Raw genomic sequence first — 15000 nt, forward strand, 5'->3', positions numbered from 1 at the left:
GTGTATTTATATATCCAATATAACCAGTTTATTTCCCCCTCTCTTTCAGGTGACTTGATTTCTCAGTTGGGGCCAGGAGCCAGCTCTCCAAACTTGGTACCTTTACTTGAAGTCCTCATAGCACTCCCAGAAGAATTACACTCCAGGCAGCTACGACTAGGTCTCAATAGGAGAAAGCAACTAGATGAATACTTTCGAAGGAAAGTTCCTAGTATTATAGAATTACTGGTAAGGCCAAAGATCTGTGGTGGTTTATGTTTGACTCTTAGGCAATGTTTTGCCCTTCCTCTTTCTATGGTTTTTTTTTTGTTTGTTATTGTAATTGTTATTATTATTTTATTTTTTCCCATTCTCTCTCTCTCTTCTCTCTCTTCTCTCTCTTCTCTCTCTTCTCTCTCTTCTCTCTTCTCTCTCCTCTCTCTCCTCTCTCTCTTCTCTCTTCTCTCTCTCTCCTCTCTTCTCTCTCTCTCCTCTCTTCTCTCTCTCTCCTCTCTTCTCTCTCTCTCCTCTCTTCTCTCTCTTCTCTCTCTTCTCTCTCTTCTCTCTCTTCTCTCTCTTCTCTCCTCTCTTCTCTCTCTTCTCTCTCTTCTCTCCTCTCTTCTCTCTCTTCTCTCCTCTCTTCTCGCTTTTCTCTCCTCTCTCCTCTCTTCTCTCTCCTCTATTCTCTCTTCTCTCTCCTCTCTTCTCTCTCCTCTCTTCTCTCCTTCTCCTTCTCCTTCTCTCTCATCTCCTCTCTCCTTCTCTCTCCTCTCCTCTCTCCTTCTCCTTCTCCTTCTCCTTCTCCTTCTCTCTCCTCTCTTCTCTCTCCTCTCTTCTCTCTTCTCTCCTTCTCTCTCACACTCTCTCACACTCTCTCACACTCTCTCTCTCTCTCTCTCTCTCTCTTTCTCTTTCTCTCTAAAAGAAAAATGAAAAAAAAAATGCTTAATAACAGAACTTATTATTTGGGCTTCTTGTATAAAAAAGTTACTTTCCACAGCATGTTGCAGTGGGTACTGAAGGAGCGAGCAAGGAGAGCACCCATCTAAAAGCATTGAGGTGTCTTGCTTCCTGGTTTAATATCCACACCGAAAAGTGGGTAATGCTCACTAACACCTGCCTTGTTAACGACATTCTTAGTGTTGTACGTAATCCACAAGTGTCTCCGAGGTAAGTCTAGTAATGGTTTTCCTTTTTTCGTGTTTGTTTGTAAGTTTCTCGGACGAAGAAGATTGTGTGTATATTGCTGTCCTCTAATAGGTGTTTTCATAATTGCTTTAATAAGGTTCTATTTTATGCCTGTGTGTCCCCCCCAGCTGAATTTGAATTTTGGAACTTCAACCTATTGTTCTATTTATATTACATGTAAATTACCTTGTGTACATCATCTCAATGATTCATGTGCAATAAAGGTTGTGCATTACCTGAAATTTTGAGGGCTTCTATTTACCATAGAGTTTGACTAAATGTATTTCTTGTGGTTTCATTTCATCAGAAACTGTTTGTGGTGATTGTTCTCTCTCTACATTTTATCTGCCACCCAATTCATTCATATTCCAAGAGGAATATTCCTCTTGGTTTGCAAATTTTGTCTTTCTCTCTCGTCTAGAAAGCTTGTTAATGGATTTTTTCCTCTTTTTAATGGAACTTATAAGGAGAGGATTTATGATAAGTATTAGAAGAAAAAATGATAAGTAACATATTTTTCCCCAACAGAGTTGCTTTAGTAAGATACTGAATCACATTAATAGATATTGCAGAATGAAATGTAATTTATTATTTTTAACCCAATGGCGACGGGTCACGGCTATCGCCGTCATAACAATACGCACGATGTGCGGCGTGCGGCTGTCCGCAGCGGCGCCGCGCCAAAACGCCCCGAGGCAATGATTCGGCTTGAGGGACCGATATCACGCGCTCAGAGTCGGCGCGCTGCCGCCGTTCGCCAGAGCGTAGAGTTTTTTTTAATTTGCTATACCCGGCGCCATTGGGTTAATAGCAAATTTTCCTTTAGATTTCAAAATTTAACATCTTTTTGGCAGAGCTTGTCTTTACAAAACATTAGGTATGAAGTAACATTTCAGAAAAGTTGTTCAGAAGAATGTTTTGATTAGGTGAAAGTAGGATGTGTCGCAAAAAAAATCATATTGGTGATTTAAGCACTTCAGTAGTTAAACCTTTTTTTGAATACAGTTTTTCACAAACAGAGAGATCAGTTTTCCCAGAAAGAACTAATGCAGAGAAATGGAAATTTTCAGGTTACATGAAATTGCGACGGACTGCATATGTTCCGCCATGATCATGCTGGAGGCGGAGCGTATCCAGCCACTTGCCGAGGTCTTATTTGCAGGCGTCCTGCAGCTCGGTGAACCTTATCACTTAGCAGTAGCACTGGAAGATCTAAATGCCATCACTAACTATGCCAGGTGAGTGTTACTGTGTTTAGCTGACTCATTAATTTTTTTATTTTTTTTGTATTTTATTTTATTTGTTTATATATGTATTTACTACAATTTTTCCTCCTCCTCATCCATAGTCTCATGGTTAAGTTTTATACATACTCTTCACCAATTCAGAGTATTGAATTCATTGCTGCTTTGGATATATTTTGGAAGTGTATGCTTTGAGCATTTGCTTCCACTTCTTATAAAAATTATTTAATTTCATTTCTAGATATCATGAGTTTTTTCTTTACTGTCTCCCACAGAATTTTCTCTGAACTCGGAGAAACGTTGGTCGAGGTGATGGTCGATCAGCCAGGGCAAGGGATGGGATCCCTTCAGGTTCTGCATCTGCTTCTCACGTGTATTGGACATCATGACTGGGAGGTGAGATTGGGCCTCGACAATTGTGTAGATCTTTTTTCTTTTTTTATTTTATTATTATTTCTTTCTTTTTGATCTTTTAAGTGTTCTCTGTTATGCTTGTTTATTTCTTTTTCTTACCTGAATTATTCTTCATCAACTTTTGCATTTTATTGTTATTTTTTTATTCTTCTCTGTTAACTTTCATTTGGTTGATTCTGTTGCTGCTTTGTATCTTCTTGTTTTTATTCGTACTCTTAGTTCTCTTTCTTTTTGTTGTTGTTCTTTTTAATTATCTATTTTTTCCATTTAATTGTTGTTGCAATGGTTGTCATTATTCTTTCTCTAATTGTTAGTATTAGTATTTCTGTCTTTTTATTTTTCTAGGCTAATTCTTATTTTAGTTATTATCATTATTATTCCTGCTGTGGCTTTAATATTTACAAAACTAATTTGTTTACTGTTCCATCATCTTAACTTGTCTAGAGTTAAAAGTGTCATCTTGCTCATTTATCGTATGGAAAAATGAAATACATCCATCTATGTTTGCCATCAGTATTGTATATAATATTTATCTAATATTTGCTTTCTTTTAGGTTGCCGAGATCACCTTCAACTTTTGGTACAAATTATCAGAAGTATTGTATCGGAAGAATTGTGACAATGTGAATGAACAGTTCAAGCCCTATGTCGAGCGTCTGATAGAAGCCTTGTACCGACACTGTCAGATTGAACCTGACCATGTGAGTTTTGTTTACATGTGAATCTCTGTCTGAAAGTTATTTATTAAGCTTGCCTCAGTTGTAAGAGATCAAGTTGTGTTTTTCTTTTTCACAGAAGGTTATACTAATTGGTTTATACTTGTTTCTTGCAGGAGAATATTTTGCTACAACAAGATGATTTCTATGAATTCCGGGAGCGCGTACAGGAACTGATCAAGGATGTGGTATTCATATGTGGATCGAAGCCATGTTTCCAGCAGATGTCGAATATATTGCAAGCCCCAGATGTCACGAAAAGTTGGAATCTTCTCGAAGCTGCACTCTTCATAATGCAGAGTGTTGCAAAGAACCTTGTCCCGTAAGTGTTCAAGAACTTCTTGATTATGCAATTAAAATGTTTGTAAAAGACTATAATCAATTTTGATCTAGACTAATGAAGTAAGGTAGTTGAGTAGTGCATGGAATTAAATGGTGTATTGATCTTGGTGAAGGAAAAAGAAATGGTTTAATCATAAGAGAGTAAAGCAAAACTGAAGAAAGGATATAAAAAGTAATTGTTAGCTTGATTTGGGTAGATTTCTGGAAGATCTTTTTATATAGAAGGGACTAATGAAAAAATATGTATACAATAAATCTTATTTGTAATAGACTTTCATGGTTATTATTTATGTGACGTATTTTTAGGAAAGTACACGTAATTATTAGAGTTGGTGAAGGCAGACATGGAGTACAATAATTGCATATTAATATAGAGGTAATCGTAATTAATTAATTTGTCCAGGTTATGTGCATGTTTTGTTTTACAGTTGACGTGCAGAACAAATTTGCTATTATGATTTTTCTGGTAATTCAGCCTTCAGGTTTGCAGGTGGTTGAAATTTTGTAAAGCTCAAGGTCTGAATAATGTGGTATTGGGATTTGTTACAGTAATAAACTTGGTGATTGTTATAGCTTGCTAGAATTGGGCTTAGTGTTTGTTAGAAGTGTTAGAACCCTGGTGAATGTGAATATATGATAATAAATTATTTTGAAAGTAGTCAGTATTATTAGAGAAATAGATTTCTTGGCTTAATGAAGTGTGTTCTTTTTCCCTCCCCTCTCTTTCTGAAGGATTGACAGTAATCTAATGGTACAATCTCATCCCAGGGAGGAGAATGAGGTCGTGCCACCTATTTTAGAAGCCGTTTTAAAGCAGCCAGATGAAGTGCACATGCAAGTGGCATTTACATCGGTCCAGCTTCTAGCAGAATTGAATGAGTGGATTGCCTGTCACCCTGATGTCCTCCCTCTTGTCCTTCAGTTCCTCACCAAAAGGCTGCACAATAAACATCTGGCCACGGTTGCAGCTAAGGTGTGCATTCAGTCCGTTTTGATATGGTGGCTATACACTTGACCTGGCAGCAACAGGTTAAAAGAGGTCAAAATATATTTGTATATGTAAATCATATTTTGTAATTGCAATAAGTATCTCAATTAATGTATTATTCACCTATGCATTTCATTTGCAGGCCTTGGATGCAATATGTCAGAGTTGTCGTGACCATATCGAGCAGCATTTTGAAGGACTGATGCAAATCATAGAATCTCTCGATTCGTTTAGCATTAGCAATGAAGCTGTTGTAGGACTTCTGAAAGGTGTTGCATCAATACTTGGTAGATTTCCGCCAGAGAGAATAAAAACAGACATGAAAAAGTTATGTTTATCTCAAGTTAGAAATTTGCAAAAACTAATGGAGGTAAGTCTGAAAGTTCTTTAAGTCTTTTTATTTTGTTTATTTGATTATGTATTGAAATGCATTTTTCAAAAATACCTTTTAAGATATCTGGGCATGAAGTATATATACACATACATATATACATATATATATATATATATATATATATATATATATATATATATATATCTTTTATCCATTTTTACTTAATTACTCTTACTGAGATTGTAATGCACTAATCACAATTACAGGAAAATGCTCCTATAGAAAAGAATACGAAAAGTGACCCTGTAGTGTGGCTGGATCGGCTAGCGGCAATCTTTAGAAATGTAAATCCCATTGTACAGAATGGAGAGCAGCATCCATGTCAAGAGGTTGTAATGGAGGTGAGTTTGCACTGTGTTTTGCTTGGATGAATTATAGTTGTTAATTCATTTAATTGTACGGAATTATAGTTTGATTTTATTATTGAATTTCAGTATTTGTTTGTATCTTTCTATTGTTAGTTTTCAGAATTTGTTGACCAGTTTGCTTTTTTTTTTTTTTTTTTTTTCCTCTCTTTCTTTCTTTTCTTTTCTTTTATGACCAGTTGAATTTTACTTAGTTTATTCGCTTGTGTTATTTATTTATCTTATCAAATTTGTTTACCTTTTTTCCAGGTATGGCCTACTCTCTCCATGACTTTCCAAAGGTATAGCTCAGATTTACGGGTAATGGAACATTGCTGTCGTAGTTTACGGTTTGCAGTGCGTTGCGTCCATCAACAGTCAGCACCGCTCTTGTCGCCTCTTGTAGAACAGGTGGGAAGCTATTAATATTCCTTTAAATTTCAAAGTTTGTGGGCTGTTAAAAAAAAAAAAAAATTTAATTTGTGGGGACTGATGGTTAAAGTCTAATTGCAATGTGCATTAAATGCCATTCTGTTTTGTGTGTGGGCTAATAATATCTTTTTCCTTCCAGATTGTAGGGTTATATGCAACTCATGGCCACAGCTGTTTCTTGTACCTGGGTAGCATTTTAGTGGATGAATATGCAGGAGAACCCGGTTGTGTTATAGGGCTGCTTGCCATGCTGGAAGCCTTTACACAACCAACTTTTGTGCTCCTTACTCAACCAAGTGGATTTAGGAATCATCCTGACACTGTTGATGACTGGTTCAGATTATGTGCCAGGTAAGGTTTCAGTTGTGTAGAGTAAAGAGTAAACGTGAAGAAAAGTGTAGTAGTATTAATATGGTTCAATTTTGATGGTTTTGCATATGCAGTTAGAGGACAGGAGAGTGCAGATTGCAGATAGTTAATGCAAGATACAACTTCATTCACAGGTTCTTGCAACGGGCTCCAGTTGCTTTCCTGCAGTGTACTGCCTTAAATACTATTCTTGAATGTGGTCTTCAGGCTTGTATGCTTGATCACAAAGTGAGTAGAAATCATTCAGTCTTTCTGATTTTTCATATAAATTTTTTTGAACTATATTAGTTTGATAAAATTATACTTTTTTATTCATGCTCTTTGATATTTCTAGGATGCAAATGCAGCTGTGCTAAAGTTCTTCCAAGACCTGGTAGAAGCTGGGAGAAAACACGAAGATCGACCAGACTTTGAAACTAGACGAACGCTTGTTGTAAATATTTTCAACACTCACGGAGAGAATCTAGTTAGCAACCTAATTACTGCAGCTATCTTCATCCTCCCGCAGTACATGCACCATGATGTGGCTGAAACATTTTACCAGGTTTGTATTGAGCTTTTAAACTGGGGTCCCTCTAATCTTACCACTCTGGAACCAGACTCGGGTCAGGAATTATGACCCGTTTGGGTAGGGTAAGGAGGTCTACTAATTGACTCCTTGGTGGTTAAGCATTTGTTGAGCCACTAATGTGTAGAGACTTAGTGGCTAGAGTGCTAGAGTGAATGCTGGATTTTCTCAGCAGTATTGATTAAAAGCAGAATTGTAAATTGTAAAAATATGCTACAAGGAAGCAATTCTGTCTGAACACATTTTGTCATGTCATTATTCATATTTTGATGTGTGTATATATAGATATGTACATTGCACCCCCCCCCCCCCTCCACACACACACACACACGTTATTCATAATAATTATTTCCCTCCTTTTCCTTTTGAACAGATTATGCAGTTTGACCGTCCAAAATTCTGCCTGTGGTTGGAAGCTAAGTTGAAAGTCCTACCAACAAAGAACTCTGGAGGTGTTGAGGCTGTAACGCAAGCTCAGCTGGTGGAGTTCCACAAGGCTGTCACACAGGCAGAGCGCACCAAGGAGATCACACGAGCACTCGTAGAATTCTCAAGGTTCTTCAGCTGACATGATAAGCGCATTAGGTGAAGGAACTGTTGGAGAGAGAGCAGCGGATGTTGGAAATGATGGAAATGTGATTTGATTAGGTGATAAGAGACATGTGACAACTTTTATACTACTTGACGAGACAGCGTTTGGGCGGCTGTGGAACGCAACAGCCAAAGCATACGAAACGTTCCGGGGATGCAAGTCGGATATTTATAGACAGGGTGAACTTTTGAGTTTGTTCATGCAAGAGGTTTTTGACGAGTGAAAGAAGAAGAAAGTTCAGAGAATGTTCATCTCGAAAAAGTGATTTAGAAGATTTTGAATGGGCATCATTCAGTAATTCTGGATTCATTGATATATATATTGCCAAAAACAAAATATTTATTTTATGTTTTGACATTATTTCAAACCATGCATTACTAACCTCCATGCAATGCATCACAACAAGAACTGAAAGAAATATGCAGAGTGAAGATTAGTAGTTTTTTTTTTTTTTTTTTTTTTTTTTTTTTTTTTTTTTTTAATTCTGTTCTCCTTTCATAGTACCCTGTTATGGTATACTGAAGAATGAATGAACTTAGATTAATACTGTCCCTGCAAGTGAGAGTGTCCATGAACAGATGCTTGGGTAATATACTTTGTAAAAATGTAGAGTTGATTTTATATTATTTTCTGAGTTATTGTGCAGAAATTGTTACTTGTTAATTTTATGAAGGGGCATTTGCTGGATTCCAGGTAAAGGCACTGCTTCTTTCTTGTGATACTTGACAAACAGAATCTGATTCTGTCTGCTATAGAGTGTTCCGGTTCCCTTGGTGGTGCACGGATATCCCAAGTGTAAAGAGGTGTGAAAGTTGGTACACGAAAGTAATTTCAGTTTATTATTTGATGTGCATGACAGTTTTGTATATCCATATATGACATCACCTCATCTCAGGCCAGGTAGATTGTTAGTTTTTTTTTATGTATTTGAGTAATGCACCATTCCTCTTTATTTTCCACTGGATATTGATAAAGCTACCTGGTTGAGAATGAAGGAAGGGTTTTCAAAGAAGTTAGTAATCGTTGAATGGTTGGCAATGAAGCCACAAACCTTGTACTTCAGGTCTCCAAAAGAACTTGTATACCATTGTGCATCAAGTAATTGACATAAAAAAAGGGAATATTATTACAGCAGCTTCTTGCTCAAGGACACAGTTTAGCTAGTGTGTCTAATATATGTGTTATCTTGGCAGTGTTATCCAAAGGTAAGAAGAGTGAATCAGGTTCAGCCTTACTTTTTTTAAACTTTTTTTTATTTTTTTTTATTTTTTTTTCCTTTTTTGAGTCATGTCTACTCTTGGTGGTGATGCTGTTGAGGTCTATCCCCCTACTGTCCCCTCCACTCATGACTGCTACCTATGTTTTTGTTACTTGTGGTAAATACAGTCATAATTTCCTTGTAAATGTGTGTTTAAACTTGTTCCTCCCAAGCTAGCAGAACTTTTTTTTTTTTTGTTTTCACAGAGAATACAAGGACAGATATCTTGTTATAACCATAAGTAGTAGGTTGTGAAGAAAAAATTGTTATAGGTTAAATATCGCCAGATTGTAGTCAGGTTATAGCATTACATTTGAGTACCATAGTTGTCAGAATTGGGTAAAATATTTATTTTGAGAAAATTAAAGAAAATGATAATTAGTTAATTCTATTTGATATTTTCTACCACATTTTTGGGGAGTGCAATAATTCTTATTATAATATAACCCCTAATTGGTATCACCATACATCTTTTACTCAGTAATGTAGAATATTTAATTCATCCAAAAAGTGAGGGTTTAGCACACCACACCTTAATTGTTAGAGGCCACAGTAGAAGTGAGTGCTTTACTTCCATTCTGAAAGGAGTGGGTTGGTTTTGCTTGACTGGTTTCGCAAGCTCATACATAGCCAGTTATCTGAGAGCTCATGTGCAATATCTTGAATTGTAGAATGTGTTCTATAGATTTCTAAAGTACAAAAAATACCTGATATACATAATATCAGACTTATCTTAGTCTGAGTGAAGGTATCCTTAGAATTACTGTGTACTTGTCATGCAGATATAACAAGTCTCATATACTCATTAAGTTATTATATTGTTGCTCTTCATATGTATCACTGGATCCTAGTGTATACTGCATGTATAAGTATATTGAGACATTATAAATGGGAACATTGTTGAAGTAAGACCTCATGAGATGCAAACTGCTTAAATTGTTAAAACCTTGCAACGTGTGTTAGGTCCAAGTGAGAAAAATTCAGGTGAAGCATTTCATCCACATTTCCTCGACAGTCGTCCTTCAGTAAGAAAAAAAAACACACATAAGAAGTATGGCCTAGAAGACATCACACTTCATCTCAACAGATTCACAGTATAATTTGAAAAGACAAAAAATAGGTGTATGACCGTCTGTTTTCTTTTCGGATGTCAAAAATCTCTCTTGCACCTCGTCTGCTGCATCATCTATTCGTCATAAAGAGGATTTCACAACGTCACTCACTCCATAGATGATATACTTCACTGACAATGGATTCCAAGTTGCTGCCTCAAGATGGCCCTACATCATCTTCAAATTGAAATTATTATTTTTTATTTTATTTATGATTTTAGAATGATAATTCATGAAAATAAAAAGTGATTAAAATTCAGGATATTATTATCAGTGAATCTGCATTGATGATTGGTGGGTGTTACTAATCTCTCTTTATTTATTTTATTGAATAAAGAACTAAAGTTCTAACTGGCTGAGGAAAAAGAGAGAAATGGTAGAGATACGAAGTGAGAGATGAAATGAGATGGCTTGCGTAAAAGATTGAACATAGCCCTACCAGCACAGTATTCCCAGAAAGTGATGGGTTTTTATTAACTAACCAAAATGTTGTTTTTACATTTTGTATGACTATAGAAGTAAAGGTTCAAATTATTAATGACAGAAGTTGAGGACAAGAAGCATTGTGTAGAAAGTCATACCTAGCTTCTGTTGCAAAGATTGGCTTTTCCGAAGCATTTCATTTAACACCATTATTGAATTGAAACCCCTCTGTAACTTTTATGGTAAGTTCATACTGCTGCATGAGTGTCAAATGCACGTCAATAGACCTTATGGCATACATATCATAGACTGAAAACATGTCAACGACGAAACGATAGTCTATTAAATAGTTATATACTTTTTATACATTTTCAAACATTAGTTAATTACTAATCCTCTGGCTATCGTGGAATTACTTACCGGCTGGTTTTATATAAATACGGTATAGTCCTCAATGTGAGTTTTTCTTTTTTGCTGACGCATCTCGAGACAACTTACACACACATGTAATATACGTATACAGTACATACATTTTTCTCTCAAAAGATTAAACATGAATTTTCTCTCAAAAGATTAAACATGAATTTCAATGGATCTTTTTCACCACGAGTTTCATGGTTTCTCATGTAGTCATCAGAGAAGAAAACTACTTTCAATATAATTTTGGATAAAGCATGTTTATTTATGGTTCAATAAATCTTCATTACTTTGGACCCAACGCCTACACAAAACAGAGGAGAGAGAGAGTTAACCTGACCCTTTTTGGAGACCAGGATGGCCATAGCTTACCATTCACAATAACAGTTAATAATGGTGAACACGAACATGAACACAAACACAGTGACGTGTACACAAAGATGAAAAGGAAAATATCCACAATAAGAAAATAAACAATATCGTGACGCTTCGAACTCTTCGCGAGTTCCTCTTCAGACAAATAACCTAAATAAATGATCCAGGGTTCGAAACGTTACAATATTGTTTCTTTGTTTTTTATGTCTGTTTCCCTTTCAATTAATAATGAACAAAAGCCTTCTTTTTGGCAAAAATACGATTAAATTTTAAGTTGGAATTATCTCGGCACTGATTACATTCTCCAAGCAATAAATCCCTAGATCAAATCCCCACAAGTGTGTCACACCACTTAAAAGAGTTGGTCCATACTGATTTTTTGTGGGTATCCAATACGTCCAGTGCCCCCGATCCCTTATCTGTTGTCATAAGACGGCTCGGGAGATCAGACTGAGGCCCAATGCCGAGGATCTCCCCTACCTTAGGCCTCAGCCTTCGACTCTCCTCTCCTTTTCCTTATCTTCCGCAACCCCTTCCCCAATTCCTAGGACATGAAAGCCTTGTTGAAGGGATGAAAGGCTGGCTTTATGTCATGGGCACGGTATTTCCTTGGTTCACCCCCCCCCCTCCCACACACGTTGTTACTGTGGGGCTTAGGAGGCGGAGACAGGCCCCATGTTGGGATCACTCCTGCCTTTGGACCTCATCCCTCGCCTTAACTAATTTTGCTGGGTTTTTCCAACTCCCCTCGAATGATAGCTCTTCCTCACTCCCAATATCCGTCACCCCATCTGCACAATTATCTTTATTTTCTATCTCCGCTATTACAGTTCTTCAACCTTATTGCTCCTCCCCCACAGTATTATCTCATTCCACACCACTCCCTCTTCTTCACATCTACAATTTTCCACCTCTACCTTTTGAGTACTCTATTTGGCCCAGCCTAGTGGAATCGATTTTTTTGATTCCTCCTACACCCCTGACAGGCCTCTTACTCTGACAATATCCTCATCTTCCAACAATGCACCCTAAAACAAGTAGGCAAAGTTTCCTGCCACAGCCGTCACAATTACATCTAGTTAAAGCTGTTCCTGCTCAACCCCAGTACTCACTCAATACTTGTACCGGAGCAGTTTCCAAACTCTTCTGCTGATTGCCCTGAATGGTCGTACAAGACGACTTACTTGCCTGCCTTGTTGACAGTGATGCAGTATCAGCACAATCACCATTCCCCCAGAGATCGCCGTAAATCCCACATCAGCATTGACAGGATTACCTTCCGTAGACATGACCTACCCCATGAGGTCTCTATAGGCGGAGAATCTTGCCCTATCAGATCATAACGACCGCCACCCCGTCGTTGTCAGAAATGCTGGCGTTTTAACCACCCTGCAAAGCACTGTCGCTCCGCAGCACGCTACCCCCTCTGTGCCCAGCCTGGTTATGACCATTCAAACTGCCCTGCAAAATCACGTACATGTGCCAATTGCGGCGGCCCCCATGATGTATTTTATAGAGGCTGCCCTACCAATAAGTTTGAGTCTGAGGTAGCAATCCTCAGATACAGACTTGGCCACACTACGAGAAGCCAGACAGAAGGCAGGCCAACGAGGTTTTTCTATCACACTATTCCAATATTATCCTTCGCTCCACTCCTTTCCCCTCTATCAAAGTTGTGTCTACATCTTCCTCAGTACTTCTTCCCCCTACTCCCCACCTTCCCATCTCTACTTCACTTATCTCTCAGTCAAATTCTGTTTCCATTCCATATCCACACCTCCCCCTTTGCCACTCCTCGCCTTACCTGTCGTACCAGTCAAAACGTTCCACCCTATGTTCTCCTATCACATCCCTATCTACATCAACATCATCTACTCCTCAGATACCTATCTTCTCTTCACCTCTTCATGAAAATCCTTCGTTTCCCAAACCTCCCCACCCAACTCCCCTCCAGACATTATTAACTTCCTAAGCATACCCCAAGAGAATGCTCCTCTCTCATCCATCCTCCATTTTCTCTACTTCCATTCCGTCTACATTCAAAGCGACTGCCGACATCCATCCTCCTCCTCCTCATATTCCTCCAACTCCCTTCCAACACACCCCATCCTCTCCTTCATCTACGCCAACCCCACTTCCTTACCCACTATCCCTTTCGGTCCCTCCTGGATACTCATGTGAATCCTTTTTGTCACAACAATGTCCTTCCCCGAACCCCTCCTCCCCTGATGAACCTCCTGATACTGCTCTTCTTTCCCCTGATCCCCCACTTCAATCCCCGGGTACTCATCCTACCTCTCCAACACCCATTTCTACCCGTATTACCCCTAGATTACTTCACAATGGCTGTTCTACAGTGGAATATTCCGAGGTTTTCGTTCTCACACCTCCTATCTCCCCATAATCAATCCATTATCTGCCTCCGAGAGACTTTCCTAACATACCCTCCAGTACCGATTCCAGATTATCATTTTGTACCATCCCCTTACTCTTTATCTCCTCTATACTCTATCCCATCTTTCGATTTACTTTTCCCCTTCTCTTCTCAATTATTTTAAATCCTTTGGAACCTTACTTTCCCAACTTCAACTATCTTTCTTCATAGTTGGTGATTTCAACTGTCGCCACACCCCCCTGGATGACTTCACTACTACTTCTCGAGGCCGTATCCTGGAACGCTTTCTTTCTAACACTGAACTTATCTTTCTTATTTCAGACTAACCTACCCCCTTTTTTTTCAAGCCTTGACCTTTCTCTTTGCTGCCCTTCCCTTCATCTAGAATTTATACTTCCTATCGCTCTTCTACTTCCCGCTCTCTGACCCCCCATGCTGATGCTTTCATAGAGCAGGCTTGCGTACTTTTACCCCTCTCTCTATTCTTCCTCTTCCTCCATCATCCTTCTCTTCCACCTCAGACATCCTTTCATATTTCACACTCACTGTCTAGAGTCCTTCCTTAACAGCCATTCCCTGACCTTCCCGACCGTATACATCTAAATGTCTTCCATGGCGGAACACTGAATTGAAGCATGCAGCATGGAACAGTTATTGCTACAAGCAAAACACCACCAGACAATCATCCCTAATCAGTTTTAAAAGATCAACCGCTTGACTGCACAATCCGAAGTTCTATTAAAACCAGCTGGCAAAATTCGGTTTCCTGAATTACCTCCACGCCTGTCGTAGGGAAACATTCCTCTCGTCCGGCCAATGTCCTCCATACCCGTAATACTTTTATTTCCAATTTGCTAATAAACTTGGTGCATATTTCAGCCAGGTCAATTAGAGGCTCTCATCTTTCTCCCCATTTCTATTCCATTAAAACACCCAAGGAACGCACTCACATCTTATCCTCTACAGAACCCTATAATGCCCCTTTCCTCTCCTGAATTCCTTTCAGCCTTACAGTCGTGCGACAACACGCGTGAAGGCCCTGACGATATACATTACCGTATGCAGCGACATCTCCCACCTACCTCCTTATCTTTCCTACTGCCAATTTTCAACAGTATCTGGACAGCTGGAAACTTTCTTCTTTAACGGCTTGAAACATTTGTCCTACCTTTCCTTAACCCTGATAAATCCGGTGCCCTCCCTCAAGGCTACCGTCACATTGCTCTGACTAGCTGTTTATGCAAATTGCTAGAAAGAATGGTAAACCTTCGCTTAATGTGGTACCTTGAATCCCACAGCCTTCTCTTTTCTTCTCAGTTCGGATTCCGTCGTGCTCGAAACACAGCTGGTACACTTGCACATTTAGTAAATTACATCACATCTGCCTTTGCATGTAACTCAGTTTCAGCCGTTTTCTTCGACCTGGGAAAGGCCCGTGATACAACATGGC

At 38.5% G+C, this 15000-nt stretch overlaps 1 protein-coding gene across 3 annotated transcripts in view; it reads left to right on the forward strand.

Annotated features, from left to right (window-relative positions):
* The window catches only part of LOC125032413 (transportin-3-like), a 19061-nt gene extending 8866 nt beyond the window's left edge, over nt 1–10195 (forward strand). For 2 of the 3 annotated variants that reach the window (XM_047623520.1, XM_047623522.1), the window contains 14 exons: nt 50–228; nt 980–1149; nt 2238–2405; nt 2687–2807; nt 3380–3526; nt 3658–3863; nt 4616–4856; nt 5014–5241; nt 5472–5606; nt 5880–6020; nt 6181–6392; nt 6545–6638; nt 6745–6954; nt 7352–10195. In XM_047623520.1, the coding sequence (XP_047479476.1) occupies nt 50–228; nt 980–1149; nt 2238–2405; nt 2687–2807; nt 3380–3526; nt 3658–3863; nt 4616–4856; nt 5014–5241; nt 5472–5606; nt 5880–6020; nt 6181–6392; nt 6545–6638; nt 6745–6954; nt 7352–7546 (2447 nt within the window). In that variant the 3' untranslated portion in view covers nt 7547–10195. The remainder of the gene's footprint in view (nt 1–49; nt 229–979; nt 1150–2237; nt 2406–2686; nt 2808–3379; nt 3527–3657; nt 3864–4615; nt 4857–5013; nt 5242–5471; nt 5607–5879; nt 6021–6180; nt 6393–6544; nt 6639–6744; nt 6955–7351) is intronic. The other variant, XM_047623521.1, reaches the window with a different exon arrangement.
* Nucleotides 10196–15000: the final 4805 nt, after the last annotated feature.

This window comes from Penaeus chinensis, chromosome 14, assembly GCF_019202785.1.
Source record: "Penaeus chinensis breed Huanghai No. 1 chromosome 14, ASM1920278v2, whole genome shotgun sequence".
NCBI classification, from domain to species: Eukaryota; Metazoa; Arthropoda; class Malacostraca; order Decapoda; family Penaeidae; genus Penaeus; species Penaeus chinensis.